General features: G+C 41.6%; 1 protein-coding gene across 4 annotated transcripts in view; it reads left to right on the top strand.

Annotated features, from left to right (window-relative positions):
- The window catches only part of TMEM56 (transmembrane protein 56), a 63,098-nt gene that overhangs the window by 34,083 nt on the left and 10,253 nt on the right, over window positions 1–18,762 (top strand). For all 4 annotated transcript variants that reach the window (XM_019531065.1, XM_019531063.1, XM_019531064.1 and 1 more), the window contains 4 exons: window positions 1,494–1,659; window positions 8,010–8,099; window positions 12,233–12,291; window positions 14,383–14,477. In XM_019531065.1, the coding sequence (XP_019386610.1) occupies window positions 1,505–1,659; window positions 8,010–8,099; window positions 12,233–12,291; window positions 14,383–14,477 (399 nt within the window). In that variant the 5' untranslated portion in view covers window positions 1,494–1,504. The remainder of the gene's footprint in view (window positions 1–1,493; window positions 1,660–8,009; window positions 8,100–12,232; window positions 12,292–14,382; window positions 14,478–18,762) is intronic.

Here is an 18,762-nt window from a genome sequence, read left to right as displayed (position 1 = left end):
GGGAAAAGTTTTTTTGGGGGGAGGGGGCATTTTGTATTTTTTTGTTGTTGGAATAGAAGCATGCAGAGACTGCTGTGAGATGGTTGTGGTTGCCATGCTTCTCCCCCTGCCAGCCTTAGAGGAGGGAGGGCTGAGTTCACTCTTCAGGATCAGAGCTACCATGTTAACCCTCCCTTGCAGGGTCTCCTACAGTCAGTATGCAGCCATGACTGGAAAAATCTTTTATTCTGCCTTCCCAAAACAAGGTGCTTATCTTATTTGGGGCCATGTGGTAATAGAGAGTGCCTTGGAGTTGTCATAATAAAGCTCAGGTTTGGTGCAAGGCAAATTTAGCTCATACTATTTTAAAGTACTGTTTAAAGTAATTGCTTGCAGGTGAAAATGTTTTGTTGTATTATGAATTATTTTATATGGATTCAAAGCAAGCATTTGCTAAAAGCTCAAAGCTTCAGTTGGGCATTCTACTGCTTTAAAGTTATTGTTTATAACTTCAGAATTTCTGAACTGGTTTCCTTCAAATTTTGGCTAGGTTTATAGATTTTACTGAGTGTTAAAATTAAACTATGGGCAATACATGCTGTAGATTTATGAATCTGTGGTGGTTTAAGAAATTGCATGCCTGTCTTGTGGAATGTTCATCAACAGACAATTTAATATAAAAGCCAGCATCTTAAAGCATAAGCATGGGGGGACTGAGCTTTCAAACTCATGTTTATTTCCAGACTTGGCTGGCTGACTATTTCATCTTGAACATTTACATTAAAATATTATAGGTTATATTATTTAACTATTGTAGTATATTAACATTGCAATGTGCATTCTCTGCTCCTTTTATGCATATTATGTAGATTTCTTTCTAATAAGTATTACATCTTTATCTTTCTGTAGAATGGCCTAACTATCTAGTGATACTATGTCTGAAATGTTAAAAGTCTTAGTTAAGCATTTTCTTAGACACTTTTTTTAAAAAGACAATAAACCACTTGTCTGTATATTCATTATTCCAAGTTACCCTCTCTTTTTTACTTACCTGGTAAATTTCTTGAAATCCTCCATTTTGAAATTGCCCCATATACACTGAACCTTTAGTAGAGTCGGAAGAAGAAATCTGAGAGAGGGAGAGTGTAAACGAATTTCATAAGCAAGAAACAATAGTTTCGGAGCTCTTGTCTACAGTGTCTATCTAGAAATGTTGGAAAAGTTGCTTGAGCTTCTTTTCCCCTTTAGTGCTGACTAAATATACATGATTTTACAATTTGAATGGACATGTAATAGACAATACACTTTTTACAGTTACAAAGTATAGGATATTTTAATACTATGTTTTCTAGTGTTAAGCAATAAAACAGTACCTGAGGTGTTTTATTAAAAACAGGTAAGTTTGAGTGAATATTATTTATGATTAATATATTAGATGCTGAAAATAATATTTGTAAAAAATTATGCAATTAATTGGTATGTGGACTAAGAAACTCTCCAATTCCTCTTAACAGGCTGAAGAATAATGGCTGCCTTCAACAAACTGATTATTGGTATTGCTGTTACTAGTTTCACCATTTTCCAACTTCTGTTCCATGTTTTAAGTGCTTGGGCATCAGCATGGATAACTCCTGGTTTTAATAGTCTTAACCAAAAAAGGAAGATTGAATGGAATTCAAGGTAAAGTATCTAGCACAAAATACAAATGATGAACTAATTAATACATTTTAAGGCCCTTATATAATGGAATATAAGTGAAGATGTTAAAATGATTGTACATATTTGAGAAGTTCTGTACCAAGTTTAAAGTACTGGGTTTAGAGTTCAGATTTACCAAGGATTCCCCCAAGGGGGCCACTTGCTCAAGACTCTAAGCCTTGCCTTGTTTCTCTGAATACTCCTGAAACCTAGCCAAGGCACATCTTCTAGTGGTGTGAGGTGTGGCTTCTTTTTCCTCCAAGACCCCAGCCTTTTGATTCTTGATCCTGCTTGGTTACCTGTGGCTCTCATTCAGGGGGTTACCTTCCTGGTTATCTGATAGAGGGTCTTTACCTCTTCAAAGGGAAGGATGCACCCCAATCTAGTTATTGTGGGAGGGTTGTCTTAAATTCAGAGTTGTTCTGGATTTGTGTAAGTACAGTAAACTAGTTGTTAGATTGTTTTGTCTTCCATAGACACTACTATGCAAAAGGCAGCTTTAGACTCCATATTTGACCAACCTCAATAGATAAGAGAGGTGTTGTAATCAGTTGCCCAAGACATTTCAAAAGTGAGAAATAGGGCTGGGCCATGGATAGATGACAGGAGATTGTGTGTGGAGCAGGAAAAAAGATGGTGGGTGGGAGTGGTGGGAGAGAGACATGGCACAAGCACAACTTCCAGCTACTGTTTGGCTGCAGCATGACAAAGCCCTGCAGCTCAGTGGGCCAGATCCAGCGGCTCCACTGGCCAGATCCAGCATATAGGGCATATGTTGCTGGCAAATAACATAGTGGCATTATAACACTCTCTTATGTGTGACTCCTCATCCTTGCGCTAAGTTGCAAAGCCACAATACAAGAATTATTGCAAAAGTGATGATTGACACAGTTCTTATTTGCAACACTTTAATATTGGGATTTGCTTTTTAATGGGCTTTTTTCTTGTGAGCAACACTTATTTTCATAAATATGACGGTAGAACATAGAGTTTTAGAGCCCCTTCTTCGAGTACACTTCTGTAATAAAAATAAAGAAAAATAGGAGCTGATATGTCACGCACAAGCTTGTTTGACGTGAAATGAATTCATACAGCACACTCTTTTGCTTGTGTGACCTGCTGTAGTTCTAAAATGTATTTAAAGAATGTTAGTAAGACACTTCTACCAATAGTGTATAGCTATTTACAAAGCCAACTATTAAAATACAAAGCTTTGGGTAACAGCCATTTCTAAAAGAAACTGTGATGTGTGCAGTCTTAGTTTATTTTAGAAACTAAAGATTTACACTTTTGGAAATGAGGTTTTTTGCAATCTCTTCTGTTGAACCAACTGTATAGTTAGGACAGATGTTGGACAGGCTTTCAGACATAAAGTGCCCCTCCATGGGCTAGGGACAGAAATTGCACATAAATTGGTATAAGTGATCAGGAAGTGGTTCAAATTTCTAACACAATAGAAGTTCAGTGCATATAAACTGCTTTCAGAAAAATTGGATGGATATAGTGTTTATTTAAACTTCTGTCCCAGCTCCCTTCCAGATCTGTTAACTTGCAGTCCCCCAGCATCCCAGAGAGAGTGAGCTAGCTTTTTGGCCCAAGATGCTTGCTCCTGCTGAGCAGGGAGGTGTGCTCTGGTGCCCCCTGGCTTCTGGCCTAGGCCACTGCAGGTATGTGGCTGCATTTCAGGAATCAAAAGTGAATGTCTGTTCACTTGCTTATTGGTTCAATCTGTGCATCTTAGACTAACCTGTGAAGATTGAATTGATTCAGTCTTGGGCTTTTTCTGACTGTCCTGCAAAAGGTCCTGCCACTGGTAGATGTGAAACCCCCGCCCCTCAGCACTTTACCAGAAGAGAAAATGGGTCAATTTGACCTGGCTTCCCAGCATCTGTATAGATTGGGTGCTTCAGCAGGACTTCTTGGTGCTTTTATCTAATTGCTTATTCAATCAGCTATTGGATAAAAATGCCAAAAAGCCCCACTGAAGTGCATGTTGTATAAAGAGGGGACACACCAAGCTGAAAGTAAGGTGCTTCCTCCACCCCCCCACCTCTGTAAGCAGTCTTTGTGTCTGAAAGCTTGTCTAACGCCTCTCCCAGCTATACGGTTGGTTCAGTAAAAGATATCACCAATCTTGCATATTTTCTGGATCATCACAGCTATATAGACATTCCAACCCTAATTTAAGACCCATTTTTGCCATTTATGGTTTTGACAGTTTTTAGCATTCAAAAATCCTGAATTGGTTTCCCCTGTCTAAATTTCCCAAAATAACGAGTCCAGTCTCACTACTCCTCCCCACCCCCCCATGATTTTCTTGTCTCTGGGAACTGAAGTTTAAAGAGAGAAATGTCTTCCATAAGAGTGGTGATAAAATTACAAGGTTTGGCCTCTCTTAATCTTTCAAAAATGATATATTATATGGTTTCTAAATATACTTGTCTAATGTAGCTATACATGGCTGTTATTTGATTAATTTAATCTGCAGCTTTCCATCCATTTGCTGCAACTTCTCATAGAGACAAACTTTCAAAAATCATACAGCAGTACACCCTTAAGTGGAAAACACATGCAGATTTGTAAAACTTTACCATTCTAATACATCGGTCATGGGACAAAGACTTTCTGAAAATATGGAGAGTAAGGAAAGTAATTCTCTTTACCCTGCCCCCCCTCCCCAATCCTCCTTGCTTACTGGGCAAAGACTTTAGGCAGGGGAAACAGTAGTTTTTTATTTGAATTCTGCAGAACAGTATTTGGGGTCTTGATAATGCATATATCAAAATAAATGTTCCTTTCAAATTGATTTATGTGCATTTAAATATTAATAAAGATATGGTTCCCTTGGCAACTGCAGCTTTGTCTCCTTAGATGTATGTGTGCATTGCATTTTATAATGTTTAACTGTGTGAAATAATGTCCAGCTGTGGATCATGGAACTTCAGATTTTTTGTGGCTAGAATATTAGCCATGATTTTACAGTAAAACTATTTTTGCACTCAATTTTTGTCCATTCAAATTGTGGATTCAACAGTTTTGGTCACATGTGGGGAACGTGAACTACTTCCTAGAGGTGTACCAATACATCGGTCCAATACTGGATCAGCACCGATAGTAAATTTTTCTTTATATATCGGAAATCGGCTTGAAGTGGCTGATTTTAGCCAATAAATGCTCATGCGTGCACGCAGCTGCAGCCAGCATACAGGCACCAAGGAGCACAAGCCCAGCAGCTTTAAGAGTTGTATCCAGCTGATGAGACTGGTGTGGTAAAAGGGGCATGGGGGAGCAGATCAATGTCCCCTGCAATGAGTGGGGGCGGGGAGTGGAGCTGGGGCTGAGTAGGTGCTGCCCACCTGGGGTGGGAGGACACAAGACTGAGCCATGGTTTGTCTGGGGGAGGGTGCAGCTCCCGCTCCTGTGTGCCTCTCGTTTGGCAGCTCATCCTACTGCTCAGCCCCAGTCTGCAGCTGCAGCCTGCCCTGCCCTGCACGGATGCAGGGGCACATACCCTCCTGAAGCAGTGATGGGAGCCATGCCCCCCAGATGAGCCACGACTCCATCATGCACCTGCCGTCCCTGGGCAGCGCCTACTGAAGCCCCGCTCCCTCCCTTACAGCAGGGGGTATTGATCGTTCCCTCACACCCCTTCTCTCCCCCTCCTCTTTCACCATAACAGACTTACCAGCTAGACTCAGCTGTATTGGACCGGATGGATATTGGCCAATACACCGCCTTAAAAAATCAGCTATCAGTATTGGCCCCCAAATTGTATATTGGTGCACCTCTACTACTCCCAAATCCATCTCCCCCCCCACACACACATTTAACAAAGTATAGAGAAAAACTTAAGTCGTACACTTTTAGAGGTATGGAATATGTTCAGTTTGAAATGGCAGGTTGGGCCTAGCTGGGTGCTGCCAAACTACCTTCCAAAGACATCTTGAAGTTTGTCAATATACATGTTTCACTTGCGTTGCATGTGTATCCCATGTCCTGAGACCGGAGGTTTCAGGTATGCATATAATTAGTGGAACGTGCATATGGACAAGACCTCTTCAATTACATTATGGGAAGATAAGCTTATGCAGGTGAGCAAATGATATTGAGTATGGGAATAGCCCTACAGGTTAAACTGTGAGCTAATATAAGTATCTTTATCCTTATGCTGTAGTTGATATCCTTTTGACACACCTGACTCTTACTCATATTACTATCTTGCATTTGTCTGGTTTGTTCTATAAGACTGAATAGCATAGTCAAATTGTATTAGAATCTCACTGAAACTTTCACCTTTGGCGTCTTTGGGGTGGTTTTTGTTTTTGTTTTTGTTTGGGTTTTTTTGTTCATTTGTTTATTTTTTAAACCCTGCTCCTAAAGCCCAGATATCCGAGACTTGTTCTGAGTTGTTATTCTTTTAACTTTGTGCTTACAAGCAGAAAACTATTGTAGTGCACAAACTAGTCCATGTTTGTAGTACGCAGTACAGCCAGTCTTCTGCTAGTTCTTTTAAGCTGAACATTTCTGAAGCAATTATTAAAAATTAAATAAATCTTGGGTTTGGTTTTTAAGATGCATTAGTACAGGAGCTGGCAGAATACAGCCTGCTCCAAGCACTTTTTCATCTGTCCTGCAGAGCCCTGCAACAAATTGTGCCCCGCCCAGCCCTTCTGCCGACGAGGGTGGGAGCGAGTTGCCCATGTATACATGCAGCCCCCAAAACATACCCTATTGTCTTGCTCCCACCCTCATTGATGGAAGAGCCTGGTGGGCCAGCATGCAGCTTCCACAGTCCCTGGGAGATGCTCGCTTCCCCCGTCTCCCGCTGGCTCGGGGCAGTGGGTAGGGAAGCAGAGTTGGTGGAGCTGCAGGTGGGAGGGAGCCCGGAGCATGGGACTGGGGCTGGTGGCAGTGCGGAGCTAGGCTGGGCAGCGTATGGGTGTGAGGGAGAGTGGGGAGTGTTGGGACTCCCCCCAACCCAGTATGCCGTCCGTGGTGTGCAGCCCTGGCAGGTGGTGGCAGCAGCAGGTGGGGCACTTAGTGCACAGGCACCTAGCAGGGCACGGTTGCAGCCAGTGCTTCCTGCCACTCTCATGCAGCCTCTGCACTTGCACAGCAGGGAGGGAAGCCCCACATGCTAGAGCCAGGTCCCTTCCCTGCCAGGACTGCATGGCACAAGCGAGAAGCTTCAGGCTCTGGAGCTACCTGCCTTCCCTGCCCCGCAGGGGAAGGTGCCTGGGGCTTCCCTCCCCTGTAACGCAGCCCCTGAGTAGAACATAGCTAGCTCCAGAGCCTGAAGCTTGTTGCCTATGCTGTGTTGTCCTGGCAGGGAAAGCACCTGGCTCTAGCACCTGGGGCTTCCTTCCCTGCTGTGCAAGTGTAGGGGATGCACATGAATAGTGGGGAGCGCTGGGATAGAGGCAGCCCAGCGGAGGCTGCGCCCCTCGCCATGATGTGCAGTGCTGGCTGGAATCACACTTGGCCTGCTGCTGCTGTACCATGGGCAGAGTGGGGGGGGGTTTTCCACACTGCCCCAACCTCCCTCACACCCCCACCCTGCCCCCACAACTTCTCACATATACATAACCCCACAACATACCCTATGCTCCCACACATAGCCACACCTACACCCTCTATCACACCATAGACACCCATACGCACATACCCTCCCCCTACAAAACTAAGAATTTCTTTTTGTGTTACTGTGTGGTCACCTCTGTATACAGTTCAAAATGCAAATCATGACAAAAATATTTTTTGTAATAAAATTAAAATACGTTATAGTAGGTGTTTTGACTTTTAGTGTATGATGGGGGCGGGGGGAGGGGGTTGTCTCTAAGATGGCAACGCCCTCCTCCTAAAAGGAGTATTTCCAGGGAGCAAGGGGAAGGACTTCTTGTGGCAAAAGTCGGAGGTTAGGGGGTGGGACTTCCAGTCAGATGGTGACAAGGGGGCGGGGCAACTATCAAGGGGCAGGAAGGACTACCCATGCAGCCCTTGACAGCTCACCAAAACTTGTTAAGCAGCCCTACACCCAGTATAATTGCTTGCCCATGCATTAGTAAAAGTGTTAGTTTTAGGTTCGTTACTTTTATCATTTAAAATAATGATTATTTAAAAATGTTATCCTTCCTTATGAAAAACTTTGATATGTATGGCAAAAATAGCTCATCGCATGAGCAGTTGGATATACTATAAAAACATCTAAAATCATACAAAAGCTAAAAAAAAATTTTTTTTAATTGTGTATATATATAAAAAAAAAAAAAAAAAAAGGACAAGATTGCTATAAATGTAGCTATGACATTAATTGCAAGTGTTCTGTGTTTCAGGACAGTATCCACGTTCCATGCCTTGGTGGTTGGTGTTTTTTGTGTATATATTTTAATGTATGATGAAGCTGTTAATGCAGACCCTATCTGGTAAGATATGTTATATTAAACTAACGTTAATAAAAGCTTTTAAAATTTTCTTTTCTTTTCATTTCTCTTCCAATGATGCTGCTGTGCCAGTCCATTAACTAATCAAATTGTCAGTCAGTTTTCCTGTAAATTGTGGAGCTCCACTTATATGTCTGTTCTCACAATCTGGTGAAATTCAGATAATTTATAATGGTATTTTAATTGATAAAATAAACAGAATTTATGCTCTGAATAGTGGCATGGACAGTTGCACAAAATCTGATGTCTGCTTACTGTAATTGCACATTGACGTTCCAATGTGCAGAGCTGAAAATAATTATGAGTCGTCAAAGAATGTTAACTTGAGTTAGATCAATATTTGAATAAATTTAGGAGCTGTAAAATCAAGCTGCTGTGTAACTTGTTGAAGTCCATTTGGGAGGAAAAAATAGAGTTAAATGCTGGATGACATCATCTTAAATTGTTAAAATTAAGATACTATGTAGGTCTTTTCTGGGACACTAAAACATTCTGTCACTGTTTGTAAGGTAGACGGTATGCCTTTAATAAAGAAGACAGTAAGTTTTTAATTTGATTTTGGTCTTTGGTGTTAACCAAGCTGTAGCCCTCTGTCCCCCACCTTCAAGAGACTTGCAGTCTAACAAATTCTAGTTTTGTTTGACATGTGGGATTGTTGGCTGAAAGCTGAAGCTTCACCTCCTACCTGGCGAGAACTGACATTTCACCTCTGGGGAGGAAGTGACCTGAGTAACTAACTTTTTGTTTGTTTGTTTAATCTTCACCTCATAACTTGCTGTTTTAAACTAATAACTTGGCAATTTGACAAGCTTAATTAACGGTGTTTTTCAAATTAACAGTATTTTTCAAACTAATTTAAATATAATTTAAATATATTTTTCATCTGATTTCGAAAGGATTAAACTAATACACAATAAAAGAATGCATTCTGGACTGAATAGATCTGGGTACCATGAAGCTGTGGTTTTTGATCACATCTCTGCTGCTGGCTTGGTGGCTTTAGGCATATCACTTGGCACCAATCTGTTTTGTCACTTATAAGACTGGAATAATACTTCTACTCTTTCTTTACCTGGGTCAAATATTTAGAATTCTCTGTTACAACTTGCTGAACATCTGTGATTTCCTCTGGCTTCCTTGCGAGTTCAAAGAATGCAGTACTGTGAAGGATTGTTAAAAGTTGAACAGCCTTTTGAAGATATGAAGTGTCATTTGTTTTTGTTGTAAACTGAAGTTCTAGTAGATTATATTCAGCTATAAACTAATTCTCTACAATATTGGTCTCTTCTATATGTGGCTCCATGGCTACTTGGCATTTTTCTTTCATTCTCTTGGTATCTGTTTTGAGAGAAGAAATACTAAGGCATTACCAAAAGGACTGGATCAATTGGGAATGCTTGAACACAAGGGAATGATGTTGTTTCTTCAGTGTTGTGGTGAATGTTGAGTGAATTCAAGTTGTCTACTTTTTAAGAAGTCTTGGTAAAAAACAAACAAACAAAAAATGAATGGTGCGAGTACAAAACAGCTTGTTTATCTTTAAGTAATACACCTGGAAAATGACCCGATCCATAAAACAGGTAATTATGGGGTAAATTTAAGTAGAACTAAATTGCTTTGAATAATGCTTACAGAAATTGTTGCTACCTTCCCATTCAGCACATCGAAAACTAATCCTGCACAGATAGCTGAACGTTCAAGGTTATGTAAAAACATTAAACTTTAACAAGGAAAACTTATCTGCCTTTGGGGAGAAACTATTCTGTAACTCTGCTTATGTTTCTAACCATTTCCTTTACTTGTGTAAGTTCAGAGTAGCTATTGCCTATGGTTTTGGGTGATTCAGTTGACATCTGGTAGAGTGCAAAAAGCAATCTAAAATATCAAATAGCTTTAAAAGCAACTAGATTTCTCATACTGAGAGAATGTCTAAGTTTTAGTGTTGAGTATGGGTTGGACTTGTGTGTGGCTTTTTTGTTTTTGTTTTTATGGCAGCTGTTTTGAGGATTGGACCATAGTATCTGAGAGTTCTCTTGGCTGGGTGAAATTGTTCTAGTTAGTGGTTTCAGGAAGTATAGAACCCACTGTGTAGGGCTGAGCACCAATGTTTTTAATTATTAACCTAAAGTCAAGTACTTGAAATTTTAGTTGCCATTTTGAGAACATTAAGAATTATCTGGGTTCTTGTTTATGAAATTAAGAGCAATATTTTAAGGGAAGACTAAGTGTGATAATATTGTCAATGGCTCTGCAAGTTTTCTCATGGAGTCCTGTCAGTGAAAGTAAAATCATAATTTGCTACCCTTTACCTCCTCACTATCAGAAAATGCCAACTATGCCAAAATAAAAGATTTTTATTTTGTCACATGTAACAGATGCACTTTTACTTACTGGAAGGCTGATTTGCTAGGCCACAAAAATGAAATAGCTAGCATTTGTCCATTTAGCATCATAAATCCCATACAGAATAGCAAATACTATGCAGTGACTACTTAATTAATGACTGTATAGTACTTGAATTCTATTTTGCAGGAAGCTGTTTAAAAGCTTGGTTGTACTCTGAATCATTAGTTCATCTAACAGTTTTATAGGTCACACTTTCCATTTTTAGGTTGATTGATAAATGGAATCCACTGAGATGTTATGTAATTGAATAAGACTGAGAACAAACTACCAAGGGAGATGCCAGGTGCATTGTAGCAAGGCTGCTCAATCATGTAGAAATCTCATGCCTTTTCAGAAGGCAGACCCTATAAGATGTAGGATTTAGCCATTTACAAACACATGGGATACTAGTCATCCACAGAAGTCTCTTACCAACAGAACTATGATTATTAATGAGCCTAGTTTACACAAGTTTAAGGCCTTGTACCCCTCCTGCACTTTTCTTAACCCTATACCTCCCCTATCTATTTGACCCTGGCTTAAATATACTAATTGCCTTGGGGCAGGGCTGTCCAGATTTTGAGTAGCTAGTGGCCACATGCCTCCCAGGCTGCCTCCTGTACATGCCATGTGGCACCCTTCCCACTGCTCCATATGCTGTGTCACAGCAGTGCCTCATGTCCCACTGTGGGCTTGTCCCACTACACCATGTGGAGTCCCTAGGTCCCAGGGGTGGGAGCAGGGAGCTGGAGGAGGGATGGGAAGCCTAGAGACCCATGGCAGCAGCAGTAGTAGAGTGATAAGAGAAATGATACCCAAACTGGGAACCTTGGGGCTGCAGGTTAACCTCCCAAGGCTGCATGTGGCTTGCAGGTCACCAGTTAGAAAGCACTATCTTAGGGTATCTGGGCAATTTTAGGGACCAATATGTAATACAGGGAAAGGCTGTAAGTTAAAAATATTGCAAATCTAAAAGAGATTAACAAAATATTTAATTCGCCAGTTAAGTGTATTTCTAGATAATACTAGGGGTGCACTGATAGAGACTTTGGGGGCCGATTACTGAGAGCCGATTTTTTTTTTTTTAAGGAGACATACCGGCTGATGCATGCTGCCCAGCTGGGCAGGGTGGGTGTGGGACTGAGCTGCAGCTTGTCTGGGGTGCGCTGGGGGAGGCAGCTTCTGCTATTGTGCGTATCCCAGGAGGGCATGAGCGGGGGGACATGTGCCCATGGATCTGTGTGGGGTGGAGCGGGCAGACTGCAGCTGTGGGCTGGAGCCAGGGCTGTGCCAGGCTCTTGTTAGTGGCAGGGTGGACTTGGTGTAAGTGGCAGTGGCACTGGGAGGGGCTATGGGGGCGGGGACTGCAGCCACCCCAAATTTTGCTGTAGCCCTCTCTCAGTCCCTCCTCCCAGCACAACCACCACCCTTCCTGCTGTGTGGGTGGAGGCAGAAGTTGAGCCGGGACTGCACCGGGTAGGCGGTGATGGTGCCTTAACATACAACTTGCTCTGTAGAAAAAGGCTGATTTGGTCACCATTGCATTACCACACAGTTACAGATCACCATGGCAGTACCAGAAAGCTGTAAGATCAGTCTTCCTAACTAACGGCTCTTCTATAAGTTTTTGTGTCAAGCAAGAGGTGACTTAAGGGAGTATAAAGATATGTGATATTTATAGGTTTTTTGTTATAAAGTCTGTAACTGCACTTTTTTTGGTATGTTTACAGGGGTGACCCTTCAATTGTGAAACTGAATATTGCTATTACCACAGGCTACCTCATTTCTGGTAATTATGCAATATGTATATAGTATACATTTGGATATCTATATCAAATCATTATTCTAAAGATTTGTTGAATGTATATAATATTGATTCCATTGTGGCTTTTAAATATATTATTATATTTGTGGGCTCTGGAGCAGTGGCAGAATCCTCCCAAAGGGATGCGGAGAGATGGAAATGGTATTTCTATGGGTGGTAGAGGAATGCTGCTGTATGTTTTTATGGTCAGGGATGCATCTGCCTACTGCTAATTTGCTCTGGTGTACCATCCAACTCAGAAGGAATTGAAGTTGTTGGCCTTAGTGCTCTTTGGAGTGTCCTGAACTTCTGCTAGGTTGAACAAGCTCCTCCTTTAAGCCCATTGGCTGTGTCCCCATGAACAGGGGTGTGCAGTTGCCCTAGCACACCCACCTGCACATGGGGTTAACGTGAGGGAAAAATACTCTGGGTGGTGTAAGGGAGGCCGGGGCTAGCACCTGTGCTGGGCCCAGCAGCCTTACCTGAAGTCCTAGGGGTCTCCTGAGGCTGCAGTGGCAGCGATTGGGTGTGCGGAGCATGGCTGGCAGCTAGAGCATGGCTCTGGCCAGTCAGGCTGCACTTACAGACAGTGTACACTGCCACCATGTGCACTGCCCCACTCTTCTGGCACAGGGTTTTCTTTCATTTTGGGGTTTTTTTGACACCAGGATCTCCTGGTGTCAAAACCCCCCACCACGCTGCAAATTAGCAGCATGGCAAATGCCTGCATGTGTGGTGTGTGCAAACTACTGCATGTGCACTCATGTGGATGTGCTCATAGAATGCAAGCAGCAGGGTTTTAGTAACCCCAACAAAAGCTTGAAAAAATTACTGTATCTTTACTCTTATTTCCATTCGCCCCTTAAGCCAGATTCTTATGTGTAAGAGTCTTATGTGTGAGAATGTTGAGAAGAACATTAATTACCCTGTCTGATGGGGCTTTCATCCTTACATACACTTGTGCTGAACTTCACTCAATTATCTCTTCTTAGTTAAAAGTGATTGGGGTGTTTTCTGAGAGAAGGATTTTTGATGGAAAATGCTGAATTATTCAAGCAGGTTTTTGTTGTGGTAACACGTTAGTTTCAAAGAAGCTTTTCCATATCAAGGATGGAACTTCTGGTTAGAGAGATACACAATAGGTCCGTCTGGGTCATAGCACTAATCTACCATGATGGAGAGTCAGGATCAAGTCCAGGGACTGCCAGATAGAGTGACTTGTACTTTGGTCTTCTACATCCCTAATCATCCAGCTGTTCTGGGGGAAGTATTCTCAATCCTATTTTTGACTCTTTATATTCATTCATTGGAACTTTTATTTTGAATAATTCTCCATTGGCATTTCATTATAAATTCATGAATGCATTGGAACAGGCACTTGCCTTTATAGCCCAGTGGGTAAATTCAAGTCTCTTTTGCTTAAGTAATATTTTAATTTTTTTTATATAAAATGGAACAGCCACAGATAACCACTACCACTGGTAGTCAGGTCACATACTTGTGGGGAAACTTGAAGTTCATGACCCTGGACTAATTTTGGGAAGAGCAATGGTCTATAATTGAGGTTTCCCACATCAATGATGAGTGTGTAACGGTCAGGCTGTTCTAGTGCTCTGTGTCTTGTCCCAGTTCAAAATAGAGACACTTTTGAAATCTCAAAATTGTCATGGGATGGGAAAGCAGTTTTCTGCTCAGTCCTCTTAAATAGTGAGACATGAGTTCTTGTTATATTTTTATAATTTGTGAACTTCGATTAATGAAGCTAAGATCTATTCAAAGTGAATCCTACAAATGTGTGTTTGGCATTGGGGGGGGTCCTGCCTACTTATATAACCTTCTTGGCTTAATCTCTTTGAATATTTTGGTGTTGATCCACAGAAGACAGTTTTAAGATTAGAAGTTTTCCCTTAAAAGGAAATTTAAGATTATTTTGTTGCTTTAAATTGGATATTATTTGTCATGTAAAGTGTCTTGCATTGATAACCTAGAAAGATTTGAAAATTGAAGTAATAAAAAGTAAAGGGTAACTGTGGTAAATTACTAGTTTTTCCCCCCCCCTTCCCTTTTCTCTTGTAGATTTGCTGCTTGTTACTTACTATTGGAAGGCAATTGGAGACATTTTTTTTGTAATTCATCATTTGATGGCTCTATATGCTTATTACTTTGTGCTGGTGAGTGTCATATTTTCAAATATTCTAACAAGCACTTAATAGTGGCTAAAGACGAACATCACTGCATTGTGGTGATGTATCTCGACCAGTATTTCCCTGAGAAATCCCAGGTTTTGTATATCTTTTTACAAATAAGATATACTGGTATACTTTTCTAAAGGCCTTAAATTCCACAAATATTAACCAGGCCATAATCTTCTGATATCTTAAAATGCATAAAACAGTCACTTGAATTCTGCATGTGTATGTCAGGAATCCTTTAAAATGTGCCATGTCTGAAGTGAGCTTGGGCTAGCAAAAGCTTGTGGTATAAATCTGATTTCATTAGCCTAAAAGATAGAGGAGGACGCTAATTTACACTGCCCTTCTGCCTGACTTCAGATTAAATGTTAACTACCTCTATAATTATCCAAACAGGCAAATCAAAGTAATAGATTTAGCTAAACTGATTTTAGCTGATAGATTTAGCTAAAGTAATGACAACAGCTCTGAAATTCCAGGTCTGAAGGACTCAGTTCTGGCTTGAGTAACTCAGAGAAGTTGATCCACAGCCCTATTTTAAGATGGAAATTTATATTATAAGTTTTAGGGCCCCTCTACACATGCAGGTAAAGGTGCAGTGGGATCTAATCCATGATCCACGCAAGTGCACCTCCCTGCCATGCACATATGGCATTTCAAAAGCATGTTTCTTGGGATTGTGAGTCAGCTCTCATGATGCCTTATTGCCAGTAGAGGGAGCTGCAGCTGGGAGCCCCATCAGCTGACCCAGGCTCCCAGCTACAGGGGCACCCCATGGTGGGGAGACAGCAACTGCTATGGGGCTGCTTCATACAACTGCAGTTTCCCAGCCAGAGGGGTATGTGGAGGGCCCCTGTGGCTGGGAGTCCTGTCAGCTGATAGGCCTCCCAGCCCCTGAGGACTGGGAGTAAGCTTCACCTGGGGTGGCAGGTGAGACCCTCTAGCTGGGAGCTCCAATCAGCTGATAGGGCACCCAGCCACAGGGGCCCTTGGCTGCATTTTCAGTTACGGCATGATAAGCAGCTACAAAGTTATTACACATTTTGTGGAATAACTTTGTAGCTTATTCCTCTCTTTATCACATCATTAATTGATTGAATGTGCGGCCCAATGACTACTTGTCATTAAGTGTAATGTGTAGATGGGCCCTTACATAAACATCCAAACCAGTTTTTATAGAGGTAGGGTTGCATCTGGTAGTACTCCCCCAGTTGGACACTTGTCACTCTCTGTGACGGGATCCGGATGTTGGTGCCATGTCCCCCAAGTTTACTGTGGCTGGTTAGGCATTATCCCTAATACAGAGATTCTGGTTGGGTCCTCTAGGGAAAGAGCTAATATCTGACACTCTGGTAGTAGGGGCCTTGTTTAAAATGTTTTGACCCTGAAACCATTGCTATCTTCCTAGTAGCTGTTTCACATTCCCAAGGATTTCATTAAGGATGTGAACCTTCTCTTCTGGTTTACTGTTTACTTCATGGACACATGGCAGGGAGAGAGGAGAGAATGCTTGTTTGTATATTAGGATTTGCACAGGTTGCTGAACATGCTTTCGAAAGGTAAAGTATAGGAGATTACAGCACACTTAGAAAACAAGCATCTGTTATGCAGCACCCCTCACTCTAGCCAGTGGTGGCCTTAGGGTTGTTGTGGCCCTGGGCAAGAGAGTCATTTGGGGCCCCTTAGAGGCTTAATTTTGATAACCTATGTATCATTGATCTTTTTATTCTTTGTGGGATGTGACAGGAGTATCGCCACCAGAGCCTTTCTAGGGGTGACTCCGCCCTCCTGTTATGGGCCAACTGCCTGCTTACTCACCTGCCATGCCTTGTTCTTAAGTGGTTAATTGATTGATCTAATTAGCGGGAGGCTGCCTACTTTCTGCACCCCAGTGCCAGTGGGTGCTACCTGCAGCTTCTTTTCTCCCCCTATACCGCAGCCCAAGCCTCGCAGATGGTACTGATGTGGTTTTTGACCTGGGCCCTGTTGTGACTTGGCCCTCTCCTTTACCCCCTTGGGCCTTCTCACTGCCCCCCTTGTTTTGAGCTGGGGTCAATGCACCCTTGAATGTTGTGCCCTCTCTGGCACCGGGGTCCCCACACTACCGTGGAGCCCCTATGAGGCCTCCTCCAACCCCTAATAGCCTCGCCAGAGGGGAACTGCCCTCCTGGCTTCCTGCCCTTTCCTGTCAGTTGGCCCCGCAGCAGTTGTCCCAGCGACCAGCACCTGTTACTCTGGCTGCCCTGGTAACTAGCAGCTGGGCCTGCCTCTTCTTGCCACTAGGGGTCTCTCCCAAACTGTTTTTTCTGTTTTCAGGCACAGGGCACCTGAGCGCTATGTGACAGGGGAATTAGATAAATAGTTGAGTGTTAAAATGAAAATAGAGCCATTTCCTTGCAAAAACTTTACCCCCCAAAAATGTGTTGCAAGAATATGGTCCCCCACTAAAGTGTAGGGCCCTGGGCGATCACCCAGTTTGCCCTCCCCTAAGGCCACTACTGCTCTAGCTTGTGCTTTCCTCAAGTCTGTAGAGTAGCTATCTATGCTGAGGCTTGTGTAGCAGTTTCCTTCAGCTTGATATGGTGAAAATAGTACAACAAGTCGTGATATGTTATAAACCTTCCAGTCTCCTCTGTCATAGACCTCTTGATCAGCTTCAGCAAAGGATGGTAGACCTCTACCAGCTAACCTTGTTGCTAGGTACCCACTTCTCCTGAGTGGGAGCTAGATCAGTTGCCACCATTTGACTTGCATATGCAGTTCTTTGCAGCTTAGAAAATAACACTTGCAAAGTTGAATGGACTTCTGCCCACCCTCATACCTTGCACAAAATGTAGTGCTAGCTGATTTATTAGGAATTCCAGATCTGAAAAGCCCTCCTTCATCATTTATAGTATAGAAGTATAGAAAACCATGACATTTGAATCATGAATATCACTCTAGGTAGTAGAAAAATTAAGTTTTTAGAGCTACTCTGCTATAGCGTTATTACAAAGAGATTTTTCATTGTGAAATGCTTTTCTAAATGAGAAGTATGGCTGACTGGTGTGCCCGGGACTTAACTTGTAACTTGGAATGTAATTTGAGTTAGGAGCCTGTTTATGCAATTAACATTCTTGTTGTACTGATCTGTGTTAGGAGCAGCATCTTGCAAGGGTTCAGTGATTCTCTCTCACCCCCCACTTATCCTGGGGAAGAGGCTGTTTTCTGTTCACCTTAGTTTATCACTTTCCAGTTCAGCTGATTCTCTTACACTTAGTCTAATGAGTCTTTTCAGACTTCTTAAATCACAGAAGTGTAACCATATTATAAATTTTGCTAGTTTTAAAGGTTGTAATAGATGGACTATAATCACGTTCCCTGAAAACAAAGCAAAACAAGATCTGACCATGCAATTTTTGTTTTTAAGTCTGATGTACATTTTCTACTCCATGGATTGGAAAAAAAGAAATTTAAAATGTAGAACTAGTCCCTATTTATCTTTTTTGACTGTGTTATAATGTATTCTATGTTGTTCTTTGAACAGCTTTGCTGCTTTGCTTCTGGAACATTTCCTGGACTATCGCGGTTACAGCATAACTTTAAGATTACTATGATAATTGGCACACCTTCTGTTGTGAGAAATAGTGTGAGAGGGTGTATATTCATGAGACTTCTGGATAAAGGAAGCTGCCCTTTTCATCTAATCAGTGTACATTAGAGGAATACGAATTTAATGATTTTGCAAATTAAAGCTATAAGTATAGGTTCATATGCAAAATCATTGCCAGCTTTTATTCAGAGATGGTGTACTGCAAAATAATGTGTGCATTCATTTGTTAATCTGAAGTAAGCCAGCTCTTAAGTAATAAAGAAGAAAACTAATGAGAGAGAGAGGAAAAAAGTCATATATTGCTGCTAATTTGTGGTGCAGTGAGTTTAGTAATCTTTATTTATAATAACTGATGTTCTACAAGCTTTCTTATTTTTGTGATAATGTATACCTGTGACCATTTTTTTTTTTTTTTTTTTTTGCTTTAAGGAAATCTCATCAGCTTTAAATTTATACTTTTTTATAAAAAGAAACTTTGGTTTAATTAGAATACTTGCATAGACTCTTGGCAGAAATTCCTGGTATCCTTTTTGCAGGCAAGGTTCTTTGAGTAGATGTAATATCTTTTATTAGACCGGCTGAGTAGTTGGAAAAAAGTTCTTTGTAAGCTTTCAGGTGCAGTCACCCTTCTTCAGGCATAGGAAGTCTCTGAGACTCCAAGGAATGAGAGAA

Source organism: Crocodylus porosus, unplaced genomic scaffold (genome assembly GCF_001723895.1).
Source record: "Crocodylus porosus isolate Cpor-Errol unplaced genomic scaffold, CroPor_comp1, whole genome shotgun sequence".
Taxonomy (NCBI): Eukaryota; Metazoa; Chordata; order Crocodylia; family Crocodylidae; genus Crocodylus; species Crocodylus porosus.
Note: the sequence above shows the minus strand (reverse complement) of the source record. Positions and strands in the feature narration are given on the sequence as shown.